Source organism: Tasmannia lanceolata, unplaced genomic scaffold, assembly GCF_043159265.1.
Source record: "Tasmannia lanceolata isolate RefF3 unplaced genomic scaffold, GAP_Taslan_0.1 ptg000018l, whole genome shotgun sequence".
NCBI classification, from domain to species: Eukaryota; Viridiplantae; Streptophyta; class Magnoliopsida; order Canellales; family Winteraceae; genus Tasmannia; species Tasmannia lanceolata.
Genome location: NW_027518695.1, coordinates 27,990,398 through 28,012,483, shown reverse-complemented (window position 1 = coordinate 28,012,483; position 22,086 = coordinate 27,990,398). Strand labels below are relative to the sequence as shown.

General features: G+C 37.4%; 2 protein-coding genes and 1 long non-coding RNA gene across 8 annotated transcripts; 1 reads left to right on the top strand and 2 right to left on the bottom strand.

The window, feature by feature from the left end:
- The first annotated feature begins 694 nt into the window (after positions 1-694).
- LOC143850249 (protein FAR1-RELATED SEQUENCE 5-like) lies at positions 695-1,282 on the top strand. Its single transcript, XM_077359515.1, has one exon. It carries the CDS (start codon positions 695-697, stop codon positions 1,280-1,282), a length of 588 nt encoding a protein of 195 aa, XP_077215630.1.
- Positions 1,283-4,246: 2,964 nt separating this feature from the next.
- On the bottom strand, positions 4,247-11,501 carry LOC143851353 (uncharacterized). Of its 2 annotated transcripts, none has more exons than XR_013236300.1 (9): positions 11,222-11,501; positions 9,725-9,952; positions 8,550-8,657; positions 8,222-8,301; positions 8,004-8,130; positions 7,876-7,906; positions 7,698-7,771; positions 4,688-4,847; positions 4,247-4,610 (listed from the first exon to the last, which is right to left on the bottom strand). It is a non-coding gene; the product is annotated as an uncharacterized LOC143851353 (long non-coding RNA). The 2 variants fall into 2 exon arrangements; XR_013236299.1 differs by having other exon boundaries at positions 11,253-11,501.
- Positions 11,502-11,961: 460 nt separating this feature from the next.
- LOC143850985 (replication factor A protein 1-like) lies at positions 11,962-21,810 on the bottom strand. Of its 5 annotated transcripts, XM_077360295.1 has the most exons (16): positions 21,642-21,810; positions 20,772-20,840; positions 15,446-15,602; positions 15,067-15,331; positions 14,882-14,978; positions 14,668-14,792; positions 14,509-14,587; positions 14,284-14,428; positions 14,041-14,198; positions 13,778-13,898; positions 13,489-13,669; positions 13,160-13,399; positions 12,832-12,911; positions 12,614-12,740; positions 12,200-12,488; positions 11,962-12,095 (listed from the first exon to the last, which is right to left on the bottom strand). In XM_077360295.1, the coding sequence occupies exons 3-15, from the start codon at positions 15,599-15,601 to the stop codon at positions 12,484-12,486; spliced, it is 1,779 nt and encodes a 592-aa protein (XP_077216410.1). In that variant the 5' UTR covers position 15,602; positions 20,772-20,840; positions 21,642-21,810; the 3' UTR covers positions 11,962-12,095; positions 12,200-12,483. The 5 variants fall into 5 exon arrangements, with proteins under 5 accessions (XP_077216410.1, XP_077216409.1, XP_077216406.1 ...); XM_077360294.1 differs by lacking the exon at positions 20,772-20,840; XM_077360291.1 differs by lacking the exons at positions 20,772-20,840; positions 21,642-21,810 and adding an exon at positions 15,700-15,943.
- Positions 21,811-22,086: the final 276 nt, after the last annotated feature.

The following is a 22,086-nucleotide window of genomic DNA, read 5'->3' as shown; positions in this document are numbered from 1 at the left end:
ACCCTGTCTTTAGACTTTTATCCATTTGTTCTCATGGGGATACATATTTTGAGTCTTATAAAAATTGCCCTGTTCAGAGTTTCTTGAAAAATATGTAATCTTATTCTTTTGTGTCGTGTCAATAGATGGATCCATTTTTTAGGTTCTATTGTTGGCAATGTGAAAAAAAAATGTCATTATCTTTATCATCTATTCTTGTCACTGATTTTCTTAGCTGTAAATTTAACCATTTCTAATTATGATGATGGGCCATGTCTATGTTGTATTTTTTAGGTATAAAAAATGGATCCATCTATTGACGAAGTAGATGCAAATGGTTTAATTGAGTTTGGCAATGGATTTGATTTCTGTGATGATAATTTAGTGTGAGAAGGGACTACGGTTGAGGTTAATGATGGGGTGAATCTCAATGATGATGAGCTAGTATCGGAGGCTAATGATGGGAAAGACGGAGATGAGGGTTGTAGTCACGAAGTTAGTAGTCCCAACGAGGTTGGCAGTCAGAAAAGTGTTATGAATAAGCCGTTTGTGGATCAAGTTTTTGAAACTTGGGAAGCTGCATATGAGTTCTACAATAATTATGCGTACGAAGGAGGTGATATCGAGACAATACGTATGTGACAAAGAGGGACAAAAAAGAGTTAAGGAGAAGAGAGATGATGTGAAGGAGTTGAGGGAGCGTCGCCTTACCAGAATGAATTGTAAAGCGAAGATAACCATCAAGTTGAGAGATAATCAGTGGAAAATTACAACTTTCGACGACATTCATTCTCATGAGCTTACTTCTCCAGTTAAAAGGCAAATGCATCATTCACATAGTCAGTTCCGTAATAACAAAAGTTGTAAGAATTTGATTGAACAGCTCGGTGGAAGTAATTTCAAGCCTGCTCAGATAAAAAACGCCATTAACTCTACTTCCAATGCTCTCGTGGTCTCAACAAATCAAGTTATTGCCCATTTGAGAGCACTTAGGGAGAACAATATGGGTAAAGAAGCGGTGACAGTGGCAAACCATTTCCAAAAGAGAAAGTCTGAAGACCCGAACTTCTATTTCGAGTTGGAGTTAGACACGAATGGGACTTTGCGTTCGATGTTCTGGGCCGATTCAAGGGCAAGAGAAGCATACCTTACCTTTACTGACGTGATCATATTTGATGTCACTTACAAAACGAACAGGTTTAAAATACCGTTCGCACCGTTCACTGGAGTTAACCATCATAGGCAGTCGACTCTATTTGGATGTGCACTTCTTGCAGACGAGAGAGAGGAGACTTTCACCTAGTTATTTGAGCAGTGGCTCACGTGTATGTTTGGTAAGGCTCCAGGTGCTATAATAACTGATATGGACGGAGCTATGCGAAATGCAATTAGGAAAGTGTTTCCATAGACCAGACATCGGTTTTATTCGTGGCACATAAAGAAGCATCTCCTTGAGCATGTTGCAGACATGAGAGATGCCGACAGTAATTTCTACAAGGATTACAATCATTGGTTTTTTAGGAGAAAAATAGAGGATTCTGAGACAGAATGGAAAACTATGGTTGATAAATATGGTATTGATGAAAGTCATTGGTTAGGGAAAATGTGGGATCTCCGTGAGCATTGGGTCCCCGCCTATTGGAGAGACACATTCACAGCAGGAATGACATCTAGTCAACGGAGTGAAAATATAAATTCATTCTTTGATGGTTATGTTAACCAGAACACCTCTTTAGTTGAATTCTTGAGTCAATACGATAAGGCACTGGTTGAACGGCGTAAAGCTGAATCCGAAGAAGATTTTAAGTCTAAAAATACAATTGCCAAATTGAACACAACCAGCCCATTGGAACGAAAGGCTGGGGAATTCTATACGAAGAAGATGTTCACCATATTCCAAGATGAGATGATGGGTACTTTTGCCTTATGGAAAGATAAGTTGGGAAAGAACGGTAATGTTGTGGAATACAGTGTAGGAATTAGGACAGATGACAAGAAGAAATACGTCAGGGTTCTGTTTGACAGTTCTAACGATGCAACTGCGACATGTGAATGTGCTAAGTTTGAGAGGGAAGGAATATTGTGCAGACATGTCATTCACGTTATGGATAGAAAACAAGTACCTACTATCCCCAAATGCTATTTATTACAGAGATGGTCAATTGATGCAAGGTATCGAGCTGGGGGTACAACATCTGTAACCCAAGAAGATACTAGTGGCGTGAATAGACTGAAGAGGTGGTGTCTAATGTCAACATGGCAGCAATTGATTGAAAAAGTTGGTAATGACGATATTCTCTTCAAGAAGATGACTGATTTTTGTACAGAGCTTGCTGTAGAAGTTGAAAAGAAGGAGAAGGAGATTGTCGCTCCGCAGAGTGACTTGGTAACAGTTGGTAGCCAATGTGTGCTGTTGTACGAAGTTTTTGAACCTCTTTGAAGTGGGTACTTCTCATACATTTTCAGAAGAGCAGGTTTGTGGAGTCAGTGTTAGATGTCTATTGGGAGCTGAAAGCATTGGCAGGTCCTTCCCTTACTCATCAAACAACATATGATCCTGCCCGTGCACCGGATCCAATTGTTGAAGATGGGAGGTTTGGCTTGTTTCAGAGACTCGGTTTAAGTAGACTCGAGACTTCTGTGTTTAATGGATACACCCAGATGGTATATCTTGAAATATCTCCATCAGACTCCTAATTATGTAGAGAATAAATGGAAAGAGTTTTTCTTTAGAGCACTCTGCATGGAATCTGAGGTTTGAAACTTTGAATCACTCACACCTATTCAGCTTGAACCCTGTACATGCATTTTGATGTTTATTGCAATAACTTCTATTTTTTGTTGAAGCTACTGTCCGTGCATATTTTTAGAAACCTTACTCAGTAATAGGTTCCTGAATAGACATATTTGGAATCATTTTTCACCACCCAAGATGTATTATTTATTTATAAAACAGTTGTTTCGTTGCTTGCTAAAATAGAAAGCAATAGTTTATTGCCTAGCCAACCATGTCCCTTCCCCACAATTGCTTTCTCGCATGACTTGAGGATTGCTGGTTCCATTGGCTTCCTAGCTATCGGCAAAATGATCAGGAAAGTGGCACATACTAGGGGGTAGCAACTGTTTATTAAAAACACAGGACATGAAAACAGGCAAGGCTGAAAAAGGAAAGAGAGAAGGAGAGGTCTTGCTTGACTAATAGGGGGCTAGTGCTTTTGGCACATTTGAGTCCCGCACCTATACGACTTGTTAGCATCATCTAAATTGATCCTGACTTATGAGGGTAATTACAAATAAGCATGAAGACGAAACTAATGGCAACACTAACCTTGTGAATACACTACAACAAGCCAACAAGGGCAGGTCTACTGGTTAATAAACCAGCTAAAGACAAGTGAACTTGTAGTTTTGCTTTGGCTACCACAGCATGCTGCACATAAATAAGACACCTTGTTACAAGGGCATTTTTAGAGATCCACAAGATATATACACCTCTCTTTGCTACTTTTGGCAACACATGTTGCTGTCAAATTCTCTAATTGAACTTGAGGCCATACAGAAACATCCATGTTGTAGTAGAAACATGTCCTCATTAAGGATCATATAAGATTTTCAATTTCTGATCCTACTGTGAATGAAAAAGTTGACATCCCATGAATTTCCAAAATTGCAAGAGTCATGTTAGCTACCTTTTCTGAGGACTCAACTGGTGCAAGGCCTCTTTAAATGGCATGAGGCCAACTGTGCTACAGATTTCCTTTCCAAATCAGTTGTGCAACATGCGGTGATATTATCGAATGACTTCAGTCCTATACTCCTCAATACAGTTAGCAGTGTTTCTCTCTTCTTATTCCTTTTTTTTTCAATTATCCCAGCATAAGGCAAATGTTCCAAGAATTACAATTCAGGAAACCCCATCACTGTTCAAATGTCCATGCTTAAAAGAGGACACTGATAAGGAAAATGTAATCAACACAAGCCATAGCTACCTTTTTAGGAAACCCCATCACTGTTCAATTCCCCATCCTCGGTGCGGCTGCATCCAGAAGGTGGGGCACAGCAAGCAAGCATCAACCTTATAACACCAAACAATAGCACAAGCAGCGGCATATAAACATCATCTCCATATAAATCCAAAACAACCACCTTTAGCGGCATATAAGCATCATCTCCATATAAATCCAAAACAACCACCTTTCAGATAGATACAACACACATAGAGACAAACAAAAATAATATGAACACCAAGATTTTTTCATTTGTCGTGAACCATAAGTAATACAATGAGAGTTCGATGTCAATTCATACAATTACTTGATACTACTATTACTTACCTAACGGTAGAACCATACAAAAGGATACTACTACTACTACCTAAAGGTAAAAACACACACGAAAAACACAAACATAAACCCCATAATTACAAACATAAACCCCATAATTACAAACCCTTTAAACATGTTAAATTCATTCTTCCGCATGATATTCTCATTCTCGAGTGCTGTTATGCGGTCTTCGATCCCTCTATTTTCGCCAATACTTTCTCGTCGATTGTGAATCCTTGGGTAAGTGGGTGACTCAGTACCATCGAAATCAAGGTCAGCCCATTCGAAATACTCACACCTGTAGCCCTGCATGTCGTTTCCAACATTAAAATTTATACATGTTAAGAATTAAATAGATAAAAACTACCAAATAAAATACTCACTTTGATTCCAGCGCATTTGTAATATGGCCGGCCTCTATTGTTGTTTGTGTTACTGTGAGTAATTTTGCGAACTGCCATCTCTTTACAATCACATTCGGGTGGTCGCATGCCCCGTGAATTAGCACTGTAGTTGCTTGAGGATGCCATTTAATACGCTTCTCTAAATAGAATATACAGTCGTAAGTAAACTTTAAACAGTCATAATCACAATCTTCGCCATCCATTAAGTGATTCCCATTGTGGGTAGGCCACGGCCCAAAAATCTTCTACAGAAGATGATTCTAGCCACCAATTTACAACATCCAAACTAAAACCAAATAGTATCAAGAAACGTATGAAGCAAAGGAATTTTGGGGTTTAAAACATTATCTACTGAATCAGGTAAGCATTCTCAGCATGAAGTAGTTACTGAGTTGCTTCTTCTTTCAAAATGTTACTCCCAGATCATGCCCAATTGTCTAATTTTATTATCTAAAAAAGAAAAAGAAATCTACACAATTCCAAATAGCCACAGATCTGGAACCCATCCCACCAAAAAAACCAATTTCATACAAAAACAGATTCATCCCCCAATACACAGATTGATCAACCTGCAATAGTTATGGGAAAAACAGATTTCATACAAAACCAGATTTCATACAAACACAGTACGAGTGAGAGAGATGAAGATTTTCCACCGATGGGTTTCGGTTTTTTTTTAAAACCCAAACACAGTGAGAGAGAGAGAGAGAGAGAGAGAGAGAGAGAGAGAGCGTAAATTAACGGTTTGGATCACCCAAACCCATACCCAAACACAGCTGAAATCTGCTGTGTTTGGGTCGATGGGTTTGGGTTTTTTTTGAAAAAAAAAATATCGTGAGAGAGAGAGAGAGAGAACTTAAATTAACGGTTTGGATCACCCAAACCCATACCCAAACACAGTTGAAATCTGCTGTGTTTGGGTCGATGGGTTTGGGTTATTTTGAAAAAAAAAACACACACAGAGAGAGAGAGAGAGAGAGAGAGAGAGAGAGAGAGAGAGAGAGAGAGAGAGAGAGAGAGAGAGAGAGAGAGAGAACGTAAATTAACGGTTTGGATCACCCAAACCCATACCCAAACACAGCTGAAATCTGCTGTGTTTGGGTCGATGGGTTTGGGTTTTTTTGAAAAAAAAATACACACACAGAGAGAGAGAGAGAGAGAGAGAGAGAGAGAGAGAGAGAGAGAGAGAGAGAGAGAGAGAGAGAGAGAGAGAGAGAGAGAGGAGAGGAGAGCGTACCTGTGCGAGCGATTTGGGGGTTTTGGATCATCCAAACCGTGAGAGAGAGAGAGAGAGATGAATCTATTTTCACATATCGCCGTGTGAGAGAGATGAAGATGGAGAGCCAAAACCCAAATCGCCGATGGTTTGGGTTTTTGTTTGGGTTTTCGGTCTTTCGAGGGTTTGGGTTTTGGTGCGTCTTTAAAAACACAGTGAGAGAGAGAGAGAGAGAGAGAGAGAACGAGTGAGAGAGATGGAGATGGATGGGTTCGGGTTTTTCTTGCGAAACAAAAACACAGGGAGAGTGAGAGAGAGAACGAGTGAGAGAGATGGAGATGGATGGGTTCGGGTTTTTCTTGCGAAACAAAAACACAGGGAGAGTGAGAGAGATGGGTTTTCGAGGGTACGTCGAAGACGCACCCTCCGTAACGCCGCAGGTTTTTGTTTTAATTTTTTTTCGAGGGTACGTCGAAGACGCACCCTCCGTAACGCCGCAACATTTGTTTCAAAATACGCATTTGGGCCCACCATTTCAACCAATCAGAAGGCTTCTCTTTCCTCAAGCGTACCTATAGAAATGCGCTTCAAGCGTATAATCTTTTTCCTCATATATATATATATATATATATATAGAGAGAGAGAGAGAGAGAGAGGTGTTCCTACACAATCAAGTAGATAAGTTTTCTACTCCGTCGGCTTAAAATACAGTGGGGGCCCATTCATTTGATGGGCCCTCACATACATAGGGTGTGACCAAAAAGTCAGCTCCATAGAATCATCCCAACCCTTCGATTTGTGGAGGTTAAAATGGGCGGGTATAAACCTTCACAAATATGTCCATTTTTTACCTCCACAGTTCGAAGGGTTAGGATGATCCTATGGAGCTGATTTTTTGGGCACACCCTATCTATGTGAGGACCTATCAATTGAATGGTTTGGATCACCCAAACATGGTGGATCCACTGTGTTTTAAGCTGACGGAGTAGATAACTTATCTACATGATCATGTAGGAACACTTCTCTCCCTCTCTCTCATATATGGATCCACTGTGTAGTAATCCGACGGTGTAGATAACTTATCTAGACGATCGTGTAGGGACACTTTTCTGATATATATATATATATATATATATATATATATATATATATATATATATATATATATATACACTAGTAAAAAACCCCGTGCGATGCACGGGCCGACAAAGAACTGTACGGACCACGTCATAGGTTGATCCAAACCGTCCATGTGATGGAACACAACATAAATAAGTTGTGCCCCATAAATTATTTCTATAGGCTGATCCTATCCCTCCAATCTATAGAGGTTTCCATAATTCCTCTTAAATCGGATGGTTAAGATCACCCTGTAGATTTTTTATTAAAAAACCATAAAGGAGGGGGGTAAGATTGAAATTATGTGGCTTTAATGGGTGCCTTTGTTAAAAAGCATAAAGGAGGGGTAGGATTGAAATTATATGATTCAATGGGTGCATATGTTAAAAAAAAGTCAAAAAAGTGATGTGTAATTCTCATAGAATTTACAAAAAATTCTCTTCTTTTCTCTTCTGCTATATAGTATACTAGTAAAGACCTGCCGTGCGATGCACGGGGCATCGAAGAAAAGATAGTGACTAATTAGAAGAAAAGACGTAAGGTGTACATGCATAACACATACGAATGTTAAATGTTTGATACTATAGAAGGTGTACATGCAAGTGGTTCAAATAAATAGCCAAAACGAAATATCAGCCAAGAGTGAAGGAGTACATGGATGTAGCAGGAATGTTAAATGTTGTTGGCCTTTTCATTAGCTTTGGTTATGGAATCCATATTCTGGCAACCTGGAAAATTAAGAAAATGGGAAGCAAATAAAATACAATAGAGTTGTTAAAAAAAAAGGGAAGAAAAGAAACATAATGAAATAGAGGAAAAAGTTAATAAGTACCTGTTTGGGTTCAGCTGTTGTTCATGGTTCCCTTAAAAATTATATGAAAGTGGGGTATTTAACATAAGTTACATCTATAGTTTAAACTCAACTGGTGTGCATAGGGATTAAAATCTTAAAGTTTATACCTTGTTCGGAAACATTTCCTAAATGCAATTCATCATCTCTTTGTGAGGCATGTATTGAAGATTCTGCGATGGTCGATTCAACTGCTGAATTCTCTCCATGAGTATGAACTGATATGATATCTTGTTCCTTTGAAAAAATAAGACGTAATTGACCTTAATATTGAGAATTGATATAACTTCTAACAATATAGGATAAGAAAGTTTGGTGAATTAAGTACCATGCATGGAGAATCCTGTTTCGTATGTGATCCGTGATATTTTTGTTTGCCTCTCCCTTCCGCAGAGGACAAAACATCTCCTATAACAATGTAATATTTAATTATGTGAATTATTAAATGTAATAGTAAATATGAATTGGGTTGAAAAATTGGAAATTAAAAAAAATAAAGGGAGATGATATTTTCACTTGAAATCAGGTTATGAGGGGAGTGTGCATGTAATGCAGGGGGGTGAAACTATTATTACCCTAAATAAATAATAATGCAAATTGTAAGCAATATGATTTAAGTACGATTGCATTTGACTTTAACATATGTGTAATGGTACCTTCTGTGTTTGTGAGCTGTGATTGTAACACATTCTTCGAATGAGTGATTGAACTTGCTGTTGAAGAAAGTGTTGTGCTTGTGTCATTTCCCACTTCAGGTGCTGCAGCTAAAAATAAGTGAAAAAGAAAAGAAAAGAAAGAAAAAACATTCATAAGGAAGATATATTTGTAAATATAGAGATTATAAATCAGTATTACACAGTTGAGTAGAAGATAAACTTGAACAAAGGAAAGGCGCATAAATTATACGCAAAAATCCCGACTATTATTTTGCCTATTTTAATAAAGAAATCGACTGGCCAGTGGAGACGTCAGAAATTTTGAATAAGTAACTCCTATAATCCAAATTTTAAAATACATACCATTTAGGACAAATGTGACAATGATCAAACGAAATGTTGTTTTGCTGATAATGATCCATACAGTTGGTTATTCAAGCACAATAAAGAGATCATTAATCTTGGTATGGTGGGTTGAACAGATGAAACTCCACTAACACCCTTTGTTCGGTCAAAGCTGTACCCACTTGGAGGGTAAAGCCAACTCCTAAAGAATGGCCAGCAACACATACATTGGAGGTTCCTAATCTATCAACCACCAAATTTAGTGCCTTCAAAGCTACATTATATCTGACAGATCCCTTGAAACTTTCCCATGCTAAAAAGGAAGATCCTCCTCAAAACTTCTCCTAATAGTTGGGCTCTTAAAGCCTCCTAGTCCAAGACCAGCTATTGGAGCAACGCTTGGCATTTTTAGTATGAAATCAGCCAGAAGAGGATGAAGATGTAAATGAATCAGTCAAGTAATGCTATTTTGAAATAAATCTTATTGGAACCCTAAATGTCAAGACAAAGGCGCAAAGATGTACCCAAATATTGCAAATTACATCATCTGGGGTGACACACAAAAAGAGTAGAGCTTCAATAAAACATAACAAAAAATAACAGCAAGATGCTCTATGTCAAGAGGAATAGATTCCCCTCCTTAAAAGACTACAACAAATTCTCACAAAAACCAATCCAGAGACCAGCAAATACAAATGAATACAACAATTAATTTTATTAAAATCAAAATGACGTATTAAGAAATAAAAAAAATCATAAAATAAAGAGAAAGTATTAGGTCTTCTTACCAAACTACCAAAGCATAAAATAAATTTAAATATAGAACTCACTCTGATGAGAAGTGCCAAGCTAAATAGATGGCGTTTTATATCCTCCTAGGAGCCTTGGGTAGTTTAAGAATTACATGCCCTTGTTTCTTGCGACATATATTGCTCATATCAACAAATCCACTCCCCCAGGCTCTCAGCGAGAAGAAAGTCGTGAGACATCCATTGCTATAAATCTTGCCTTGTCACCCTCATTTCTTCCAACCTCACACTGGTGAACTGCATGTTTGTCTGTAATAGTAGCAATATACAATATTTAGCTTGTCAATCTAAAAAGGGAAAACTGTAAAATGTAACTAACATTTTGAGCAAATGACATGCATTCCCAGAAAGTTGACTTCCATTTAATTTTTTGGCTGCATTTTGGATATACATCTAGGATTATGAGCTTCCATAAAAGAGTTGCAATGGGGGTTTATATTATCCACATAAGAAAGTTGAGCATTGATTTTAGTTGCAGGAAACATAAACATCCATGAAGCCATGAAGCCAATTCGTGGCTTCATTTGAAAGGGAATCTAATATCGAATATGAAGCTATCAAGTTCAACATAGAGATAATAAACAAAAACATGAAATTGAACTGAAGTAGCAAAACTAAAATATACAAAAAAGCAATTTGGGAACTCTGCTTCCAAGACTACACTGCACATTAAAATTCCTCCAAGAAAGTGTATACTAAAGAAAATGTCCAAGATCAAATACTATCAGATGAGCCATTAAGATGCAGCATTATAATTCATAAGAAAACATAGAAGCGAAAAATTGAAAACTCAACCCAATGAAGAAAAAATTGTAACAAAGAAAATATAACAAAACTCAAATCACCCCTCAAACAGCTTGTAATCAGGGATTCTTCTGGAATTCCATTCACTCTGTTGTTATTCTTATTTCATAAATCTAAATTTGGTCGGGGTCTTGCCTAACCCCAGCTTACCCACCCAAAAAAAAAACCCAAATCATGGCCCATCCTTAAGAGGAGTTATATGGCATGTGCACATTTTCTCTGCAAATATGCATTAGTGTGGCCCAAGCTTTGGATAAATTGTTTGTTAGGAGATTGAAAGTATTTAAAGATATGATCTTTGGAAAGCACAGGAAAAATCAATATCTAAACAAATTACAACAAAGGATGAGATTGCTTGGGCTGCCAGATTCATAATACCATGCCTATGGGATTGCTTGAGCTGCCAACTCTATATATAGCTTGCCTTACCAGAGAAACAAAACATAGATGTTTGGAAAATGAGTATGGCATGTGGATAAAAAATGTGGTAGCAATGAACCCAAGAATTCAGAAATAAATTTCAGCAATTACGCTTGAGCTGCCAACTCTATATATAGCTTGCCTTACCAGAGAAACAAAACATAGATGTTTGGAAAATGAGTATGGCATGTGGATAAAAAATGTGGTAGCAATGAACCCAAGAATTCAGAAATAAATTTCAGCAATGTAATTGCTTGTTCACAGGAAGACAAAGAAATAGTAAAAAAAACTCACCAATCCTAATTTCCAAATTGCAAAACCCTACCTATCCCATCTTGAATCCCACAAGAGGTAATCTATCTGGATCCCCAACCCTTCTTTAGACACACCGATCAAAGATCCCGCTAATCTTACCTGTTAAAACCAGTCCCAGAAAACCATCCTGCAACCACACCCAAGATCCTGATTGCGGAAAAAATTCCAAACATTAAAAGGGACGGAGAAACAGGAAAAACCCTAAAATCAAATGAAATTAAAATAAAGAGGTTGAAAAGCAGTAATCGATGTGAGTCTCGGCTCCGTGAGAATCATGGGGGGAATAAAACAAATGAAGAGAAAGAAGGGGATGGGGAACTAACCTGCGAACAAAATCTCGAAGCCTTTCTTCAAATCCTAATCGTTGGGATAACAAAGAGAAAGGAAGAGAGGGAGGAGGTGGGAGGGAGAGACTGTTCGTAAGAAAGCATGAGAGAGGGAGAGTCGACGACTCGTGGAGATAGATTTTTTCTTCCAAAACACACACACACAGAGAGAGAGAGAGAGAGAGAGAGAGAGAGAGAGAGAGAGAGAGAGATTCAGGAATTTGCAGAAGACAGCTGGGAATAAGAGAGAGATGTCGTGGGAATTTAAGGACACAGGAGGTATTCTCACTTAGAAGACAGCTGGGAAAAGATAGTGACTAATTAGAAGAAAAGATGTAAGGTGTACATGCATAACACATACGAATGTTAAATGTTTGATACTATAGAAGGTGTACATGCAAGTGGTTCAAATAAATAGCCAAAACGAAATATCAGCCAAGAGTGAAGGAGTACATGGATGTAGCAGGAATGTTAAATGTTGTTGGCCTTTTCATTAGCTTTGGTTATGGAATCCATATTCTGGCAACCTGGAAAATTAAGAAAATGGGAAGCAAATAAAATACAATAGAGTTGTTAAAAAAAAAGGGAAGAAAAGAAACATAATGAAATAGAGGAAAAAGTTAATAAGTACCTGTTTGGGTTCAGCTGTTGTTCATGGTTCCCTTAAAAATTATATGAAAGTGGGGTATTTAACATAAGTTACATCTATAGTTTAAGATGAGCTGAAGATACAGACATGAGGTAACTTTTATTTACAAACTTGTAGTTAAAATATACATAGTATTCAAAAGCACTCATTACATGTAATATTAACATGTTTTACAAACCAAAAGGCGAGTTATATAATTTTCCACTCTAAAGTGATAGGAAAGTTATGTAACTTTTTCCAAAATGAGGTCATTTGATCTGACATCTTCATCCTGAAAATAAAACAAAGATGGAGTGTTGGTATATGTCGGAAATTGATATCCATATTAAATAATAGGAGCAGATAAGTTTTAAACTCAACTGGTGTGCATAGGGATTAAAATCTTAAAGTTTATACCTTCTTCGGAAACATTTCCTAAATGCAATTCATCATCTCTTTGTGAGGCATGTATTGAAGATTCTGCGATGGTTGATTCAACTGCTGAATTCTCTCCATGAGTATGAACTGATATGATATCTTGTTCCTTTGAAAAAAGAAGACGTAATTGACCTTAATATTGAGAATTGATATAACTTCTAACAATATAGGATAAGAAAGTTTGGTGAATTAAGTACCATGCATGGAGAATCCTGTTCCGTATGTGATCCGTGATATTTTTGCTTGCCTCTCCCTTCCGCAGAGGACAAAACATCTCCTATAACAATATAATATTTAATTATGTGAATTATTAAATGTAATAGTAAATATGAATTGGGTTGAAAAATTGGAAATTAAAAAAAATAAAGGGAGATGATATTTTCACTTGAAATCAGGTTATGAGGGGAGTGTGCATGTAATGTAGGGGGGTGAAACTATTATTACCCTAAATAAATAATAATGCAAATTGTAAGCAATATGATTTAAGTACAATTGCATTTGACTTTAACATATGTGTAATGGTACCTTCTGTGTTTGTGAGCTGTGATTGTAACACATTCTTCGAATGAGTGATTGAACTTGCTGTTGAAGAAAGTGTTGTGCTTGTGTCAATTAGGGATTGATGAGTGGCTACTCCAATTACTGATGAGGAAGACTGTACATCATGAGAAAGAGTGCTTGAACTTGGTAGTGAGGAATGCATTGTCACTGATTCAATGACTGATTCAATCGGAGAGTGATCATTTCCCACTTCAGGTGCTGCAGCTAAAAATAAGTGAAATTATTCTATTTGCATGTAATGTGTACGTACAAAATCTTATGCACTAATGAAATGTTAACTATATTGAGAATACCATCAATTAAGTGAAGTAGTGCATGACTCTCTTCTGAGTAATCTACGTCAATGATGGAATGCACTATGAAGTCTGAAGTATCAGTTATCATTAATTTCCCTTTCAAATTTGATAGAATAAAGACATATTTTTTCCATAGTCGTGGAGAGAATATCCGATTGAAACGGCTTATATCATCACCCTTTAAGAAAAATTACACGGAAGTGGGGAAATTAGTAAATGAATTAGAAATGCATTTGCCGGAAAATATTTGATTATAAAATAATTGGAGATTATAATAAGAATTTACCTCAATAACCTGTGTTCTAAACTCCAATGCTGTGAGGCCCAATACATGCTCTGCTTCATCAGTAAATAATCTCAAATCCATGGTTCCTGTCTCATCGACAACCTCTGCCTTAATTGTGTAGCTGTATAATATGTGAAAATGTTAATGCAGACATTCGATTTTATGATAACACAGACATATATGTGTGTGTGTGTACTAAAGCCTTGTATAAATGGACTGTATGTAAGATGACCTTCGAACCGGGTAAGTAATGTTTAACATACCTCAAGATTGGTGGATCGCAACCATACTCACAAAAGCTACACTTGTTTGTATTATCTGAGGGTACGAATTTGTGTTTGCATGCCACACATGCACTGTAGCAATGCAACTGACCAATGCGAATTTGAGCTAATGTAGCGGTGATCCGATAATATGTAGGCTACAATTTTAGACCGCAGCTTAGTTCCAAAAAAAGTTCAAGAATTTATATATTTCTTAGAAATGAATGTGTTTATTTGGGTTACCGTTAATGCATCACGTTGCAAATGCTGATAAAACTGAGTGATGTTGACTTTTTTGGCTAGCGGTAAGATAGAAGCGACACTTGATGGTGAAGAAGATGATTGTATTCTCTTAAGTAATGAGCGAGCAGTTGCATTTCCTTCCAACCTGAGTAGAAAAAAATTATAATTAAAATATATGTGAAAAAGGATTGTATTTAATTTTAAAGGAATGTGAAAATTGGATACCAAGCTAGTAGTCTTTCTGCACCAACATTGATTGGATTGACTGTTGTAGTTGTGTATCCCGTGCTTGATAAAGACCCACCTGTAAGAGATTATTATTAGAATATTGTTATATGTTAGAAAGGAAAACAAAAGAAAATGTAATAGCGATTCTAGATATACCTTGATATTGAACAACTTTGACGGCCTTTACCATCAATACGGTATCGAATATGGGTACGTGAACCATGTCCTCTGTCACGGAATGAGCCTTAAGAGCCCATAAGGTCAACAGAACTGGATGATTACTGGTATGAATAAGGCAATTGGGTTAAGATTGTAAATTTGAATGAAATAGTAAGATGATAATATGAATAAAGGAAGCTTAAAAAATGACCTGTCATCTATCAAGACCAACTCTTTCTTGAAAGTGAAATTGTTCTGTGTCTTAATGGTATGAATTTTGGAGACGTAAACCAAAATGCCGAGAATATCTTCCACAAAGCAACAGAAGTCAAATATAATAAGAGTATAGAATTTATGTTGTTTAAACATATTTAAGAATGAAATTATAATACACACCACATAAGTCAGTTGTTGAAGATGTAGCTTGACACAAACTTTTCAAGGAAGGAAATTTCCAAGTGATGGGGATCATGTCTCCATCAAATGGAAGAACGGTAGTAAATCTCATTGGTCGCAAATGGTATTGATGATTGGTGATTGGGCAACGCTGAGTGTTAGGTTTAACAACCACATCGTGTATACAGTAAGCACTACCTTCACTTAATATTCCTCTGTATCTTTCAATATTTTCATCAAAAAGAAGTAGCAGAATCTCCTCTTCCTGATAGAATAAAGAAATAACGATAATTATAGATTGAAGTAATAGTGAATAAAGGAAACATATATAATTGAAGATAAAAAAGCGAGCATTCATTGTTGAGGAAATGAATCGCACTCTTTCATCAGTTAGAACTATTTTCACAAGACGGCCCTTGCTGCGAGGATTATCAAAATTGTAAATGTCGTAGATATGCTTCACACGACACTTAATATTCCATTTGGTTTGAGAGGGATTTATAAATGCGAATGGTGGATAAGAACGGCCTTCCATCCTGGTAAGAAAAAATTCAATTAATTATATATGGTAAAAAAATACGAACTTGCGAAGCAAGTTTATAAGAATGGATAGATTAAGAGAAATATGTATACCATATATTAAAGCCACTGTAAAACTTCCTTGAAAACAACATTTCGCGTGTATCCTCGCCTAGGATGTTCTTTATTGCCAAGTAACAATCGTACACCGGATCGAGAAGTGACACGTGATAAAGCAACATAAAGTTGTCCATGACTAAAAACAGGCTTTGGTAGGTATATCCCAACCATTGACAAAGTCTGACCTTGGCTTTTATTTATCGTCATTGCAAAAGCAACCTTCAAAGGAAATTGTCTCCTTTTGAATATGAAAGGAAAATCACGGGGGGATGTGGACAATACAATTCTTGGAATGCAGTGGATGTCACCTTTGTTAGCTCCTGTAATAATCCTTGTGCGAATAGTCCGTCGCTCTAGGCTAACTACAACCAATCGTGTTCCGTTGCAAAGGCCGATAGAAGCATTTAGGTTACGTAACAACATCACAGGAAGACCGACCTTTAACTCCAAAGAATGCTTAGGAATTCCTGGAAAATTTAAGGAATGTAGATACTCAGGTGTAGTCATGAAATCAGTAGATGAGGAATGAGTATCTTTGTTAATAGCAGCATCAGCACTTAAGTACGTTCTACTGCTAACGGGCAAGATCTTTGACATTATAGTATTAATGTGATCTACATCATCATTCTTCGGGGCTAAAATAGCTCTCTGTTCAAGGTAAGTATCATCGTCCAAATTAGATGTTAAATTTGGGTAGATCTCTGATATTAATTGGCTCACTCCAGTATCGTTATCTAGTATTAGCATATCATTTGGAATTTTTATCCAGTCAGCTTCCATATGATTATGAATTGAAATTGCAGGCAATGTTCCGTTTCCAATATCAAGAAGCCATTGTGCAAATTCAGAGACCTCATTACGTTCTATAAAAGATAATCCGTGTTGGAATACACGCATATTTGTTGTTAGATGCAGTAGCTGACACTGCTTCCATAAATATGATTTTTGCAAGCAAGCAGCAACAGTAGCCTCTCGTCTTCCTCTAGGGATAACAGGAAGTACTTGTCTGAAATCACCTCCGAGAACAGTAGTTTTCCCCCCAAAAACTTTAGATCGTGCATCAAAAGAAGGGGTCGTTAATAAATCCCTCAATGTGCGATCAACTGCTTCAATGGCGTACCGATGTATCATTGCCGCCTCATCCCATATAATAAGTTCAGCTTTTCTTATCAAGTCTGCCAACTCTGATTGATGTGTAATCGTGCATGCAGTAGTTTCAAATACATCGAGTGGAATTTTGAAGCGTGAATGAGCAGTACGACCGCCTGGTAGTAACAATGCAGCAATACCAGATGATGCAATACTCAACACTAATCTTCCATCACTTCGTAATTTATTAATCAAAGTCTTCCATAAGTAGGTCTTTCCAGTACCACCACTACCATATACAAAATAAAAGCCGCCTTGCTTATTGACACATGAGTTGATGACAGTGTTAAATATCAATAATTGCTCCGAATTTAGGCCGGCATGTAGATGATGGAATTCAAGATCTGCTGTTGTGCGATCAAAGTTTGACTCTTCCCGAATATATTTATTTGGAATGCTATGTTCTATCATCGTAGGTATCGGCATAGAAGGATAATCAGAAAGACCTCTACCGACTGAAGTAAGAATGATTTCTATCTCTTGTAGTGCAGCATTTCGCAAGACATCTTCGGGTAATAATAAGGTTGAATGGTGTAATGCGATTCGGGCTCTAAACTGCAAGTCATCTGATAAGTCTCTCCAATGATTGTTCCATAATTGCGATGGATTCGTCACTTGACATGATGTTAAAATTGATACAAATAGATGTCGGAGTTGATGTGGTGAGGCCCAAATAGAAGCTTCTTGAAGTGCTTCGTGCCACTCGTTATCGTCTTCCAACAAACCCAAAGAATTGCATGCAGATCTAAAGTCTGGGCAAAGGAAGCCGTTAACTGTCCGAATATCTTCGAAACTCAAAGGGCCACGTACAATGTTTAGAAGCATACGCAAGTAATATCGTTCACCTGATGATGGATATGCATAGTACAGTCTACCAATGCGCCTCCCCCTTTTCCTTCGGTCCCATATTTTTTCTTCTGCTTTCCATACCCAAGCAGTTGGAAATTCTACATATTTCAACAATCGAGCATCATGAAATTCATTATTGGCCATCATCCATGCTGTAAACATAGTAGTAGAAATACCAGGCCTGGATAGGACAGTAGGGAGGTCATCTCTATCAGAGAATATGACAGTCTGCTCATTCGGCAAGTGAAATTGGAGACGCTCAACGGATGGGCGTTGTGCTTGTAAATCAAATTCGAAAATTCTCCAACAGGCCTCCGGTGCTGATATGTATCTGCAATCAAGGTATTGCCTAACCTCATCCTTGTCATGACTGAAGTTGACAGTTGGTTGTATGGCTGATATAGAATTTGGCTCAAGAACAATTGTAGCTCGATCGGGCCCTTTATGAAGATATTTGAATAAATACTTAATTACCTTTGTTCTAGCGCACAACTCAACATTGATATGCGAATTGTACTTAAGCAAAAGGGCTCGATTGTATGGGACAACCCATCGGTTATCTATTTCCTGTCTTCGAACTGTAGCATTTCGACCATCATTCCTTCGACGATAGTTAGCAAATCCATTAATGTCAATAACTGTCTCAGTATTAAAATTCTTAGGATATTTCTTAGAGCATTCACCACCAACGAAGCATGGCGAGTAAGGATTGGCCTCTCCGCAAGGACCATGTATCATTGTCTTTGAAACTATTTGGAAAGCCTGAGGATCAGTATCTTTATTAGGAAGTTCAGCAGAAATGAAATTATCAACGTCAGCTGGGGTGAGAAGCTTATCTTGATTTGCAAGTGTTAACAAAATATGCGCATGTGGCAATCCCCTCTTCTGAAATTCCACAACATGTATGTCTGTTCGTAGGAAAAGTCGAAAGACACGAATTGGTGACCAAGAAGACTACAATGAATATAAATTCTAACAGTAAATATATATGTGGTAGTTTAATATAGATACTCGTAGAAGCTTAAGAGCATGAGGATAAGAAGCACCTGCAACAACGGTTCCAAATATCTTTTCGCTGCGAAGGTCATTTATAAGTTGTTTTTTCTTTATATTGAATACTCTCGCGACAATGTCAGGTCTATCTTCAACCCTCTGACCGGGAATTAGCTGTAGTGCTGAATTTATTTCTTCCCATTTTGCATTGCATGTAAATGTTATAAACAAATCTGGAGGGCCATACCATTGACATATTGCCATTGCATCCTGGAAAGCTTGAGCCATGTATCTTGGACCTCCAGTGAAGGATGAAGGTAAAACCAGCCTTTGTCCAATGCTTGCAGCATTATGATCACCACTTCTTACAGCATCCTGCAAACCTTCATAGACATTAGCACGGAGTTGTTTCTGATTGGTCCGTACCCAATACAATCTTTGTTCTTCAATTGCCGCATAAGCATCAACCACGAATTGTTGGAATAAACGGCCGGATCTCATAAGTGTCTTACCTTCCAAAGGTCGGTACTGAATCCGGTAAGCATAAAACTCTCGCATACTAACAAACTCTCGTTTACGGCTGGTAGAATTAGGATTTGATCTAATAGGTATATTGATTCTCCAACCATCCTCTCCATATGGAAATAACAGAGGATACTGTAGAGGCATATACGCGGGGTGGCACTCGTTTATCCTTTGGAGAAATCCATCATTGGTGCAAAGAATAATGTCACGACGCTCAACAATCTCAGACCCATCACCAACCATTAGTGCAGCGACTTCTGACGCAGTAGGTAGATTATATTGCCTAGCATCTCGTGATCTCTGTTCTATGATTCGAATACGCAGGTCAACAGCGGCACTATTAGCCAAGAAATCCCTCCCATATCTAAAAGTTTGTACATATGGATTGGTAGTGTCAAGCATTTGTCTTAAACCAGCAACGACATCCTCGTTAATGGTAAACCGACCATTGTTAATGTGAACAGCATCCATCCTATTTTTGGCCTCATCGCCTGTCACGCACACATATAGCTGTGCAAACATTGGTTTGCAATTAGGATTTGGTAACAATGACCCAATCTTGTGGTAGTTAGAACCTGAAATCCTAAAAGAGTACGGACTACGACCATCAACAATACTGTGATCAATCATACCGCCTATGGAAGTGAAGCTATACATCGAATTATAAGCACGGATAAGCTCCCTAAAACACGTACGATTGTTATCATATATTCCTCTATGCAAGTCTTGCAAGTAATTTGGTGCCTCACCAAGCAACGGCAACTGAATTTTGCTATCTTGACAACACATGAAAAATCTTGGGACAGGACCGGGCTTAGAAGATCTTTCTTGATTCCACATTAATGCTCCACAGAATTGGCACCCCGTATTTGGAGGGCCGAAATCCCAAGTTTCTGTAAATCCGTTATATTCTCGAAATTCCCTCTGTGCAGTATTCGATGTAGAGCCTGGGAAAAGTGCAATTAAGACATATATGCAACATATTTAACCCTTAATTAATGAACATCAGACTTGGCCAAATGCTAACCTTGATGAAAATTTTGACGTATATCGATTCGTAAAGTTTCTTGTGGCAACGAATCCCTTTCGGACGACTCAATATGAATGTCATTCGAGGGGGAAAAATTGAACCCCATGAAGTGATCGATATCATGTGTACGTTGTGCAGGAATATCTGTAAATTATATATCGAAACATGTTACCAAAGATATTTAATTTGTAAGTATAAGTGAGAATGAATCTCATAATCAGGCACAGCCTAACCGTCGGGATAAGATCGTAGTCTGATTGGTGGAATAATATGTTGCGGAAATGGCCGAATATTAATATCAATGGAGGAGGCCAAATCAGTCGACACGCGGGTACTGATATCTTCAGATGTTGATGCGATATTGAGTCTCTTCATACGCAAATATCTAATTCTACGTTGGCGAGCCATTTTCGTAACGTATTTTTTCCGTGCAATATCTATAACAGCAGATACTTAAATTTTCATGTAAAAATAAGTAGAGATAATATACATTACACCTATGGAATCTAAATATACTCACGTGCACGACCGTGTGTGTCCATTGTGAAGGGGATTATGAAGCACTAACAATATGCCTCAATATAACAATCTGTTTTGAAAAAAAGTATGAAATCAATATCCATGATATGCTTTGAAAGGTGAGACACTATTGAGCATAATCAAGAGCATAATCAATATCCATTAAAGTGTGAAAGAAGTATCAAGAAATGAAAAATCAAGAGCATAAGAAATGGCAAATGTTCCTAGCAAATGAAGAAAGAAGTAATCATCACACAAAAAAGCCATCCTAGGTGCAAAGATGCGTAGCAAATGTTGCTAGCAAACCAAGAAAAAAAATAATCATTACACAAAAAAGTAAATAAGCTAAAGTTATAAAGTTTTCAATGAAAAAATACCTAGAAATGGTTACAAAGTTTTTAGAAATGGTTACAAAGTTTTTAAATTACGAAAAAAATACGAAGAACATGTAGATATATGACAATTACGGGAAAAAACTCAAAAAAAATCCAACAGGAGAAATCCCCAAAACGATTTCCCAGTTTCAAAAGCCACCCTGCTAATAGCTTCATAAACATAAAACCCCACCTTGACTATGCAAAAAAAACAAAAAGAATTCAACAGAAGAAATAAAACCCCACCTTGACTATGCAAAAAAAAAAAAAGAATTCAACAGAAGAAATAAAACCCCACCTTGACTATGCAAAAAAAACAAAAAAAATTCAACAGAAGAAATAAAACCCCACCTTGACTATGCAAAAAAAACAAAAATAATCCAACAGAAGAAATGCTCAAAACAAATAGATCCCTGATTTGGAGTAAAAAAATAAATAGGAAGAAAGAAGAGGATAATCTGAAATCTCAAGAAAAATATAGGAACGTTACGTTTTACCTTGAAATCGTTCAAATGGCACCCTTTTCTTGCTACCTTGAAAGAGATATTAGCAAACAAAACAGATAAAGCTCGTCTTCTCTTTAAAAATATCTGGAGGAGAAGTCTTCTCTTTAAAAATATTTGCAGGAGAAGACGAAAGAGAAATATCTCTGAGGGAGGAATTGGGATGGCTGGGACACGTGGAGAAAGAGGAAAAATCCCAATTGTTCGAGGGTTCAACCGGAAAGAAGCAGGGAAAAATAGGCAGAGGGAGTAAGGGGCGACGACACGTGGAACAAAACAAATAAAGCTCGTCTTCTCTTTCAAAATATCTGCAGGAGAAGTCTTATCTTTAAAAATATATACACAGAAGCTGCGTGTACAGACGACGTGGCATCTAATCTCGGTGCAAAGATGCGCATGGCAAATGTTGGTAGCAAACGAAAAAAAAAGTAATCATTAC

Bases quoted from the DNA above. Each gene is read 5' to 3' on its own strand.
- LOC143850985 (XM_077360290.1), bottom strand. From the start codon at position 20,061: ATGTGGAATCAAGAAAGATCTTCTAAGCCCGGTCCTGTCCCAAGATTT. The intron at 18,612-18,749 runs GTGCTTCTTATC...TCCTACGAACAG, and splicing joins ATTTGGAACCGTTGTTGCAG to ACATACATGTTGTGGAATTT.
- LOC143850249 (XM_077359515.1), top strand. From the start codon at position 695: ATGAATTGTAAAGCGAAGATAACCATCAAGTTGAGAGATAATCAGTGG.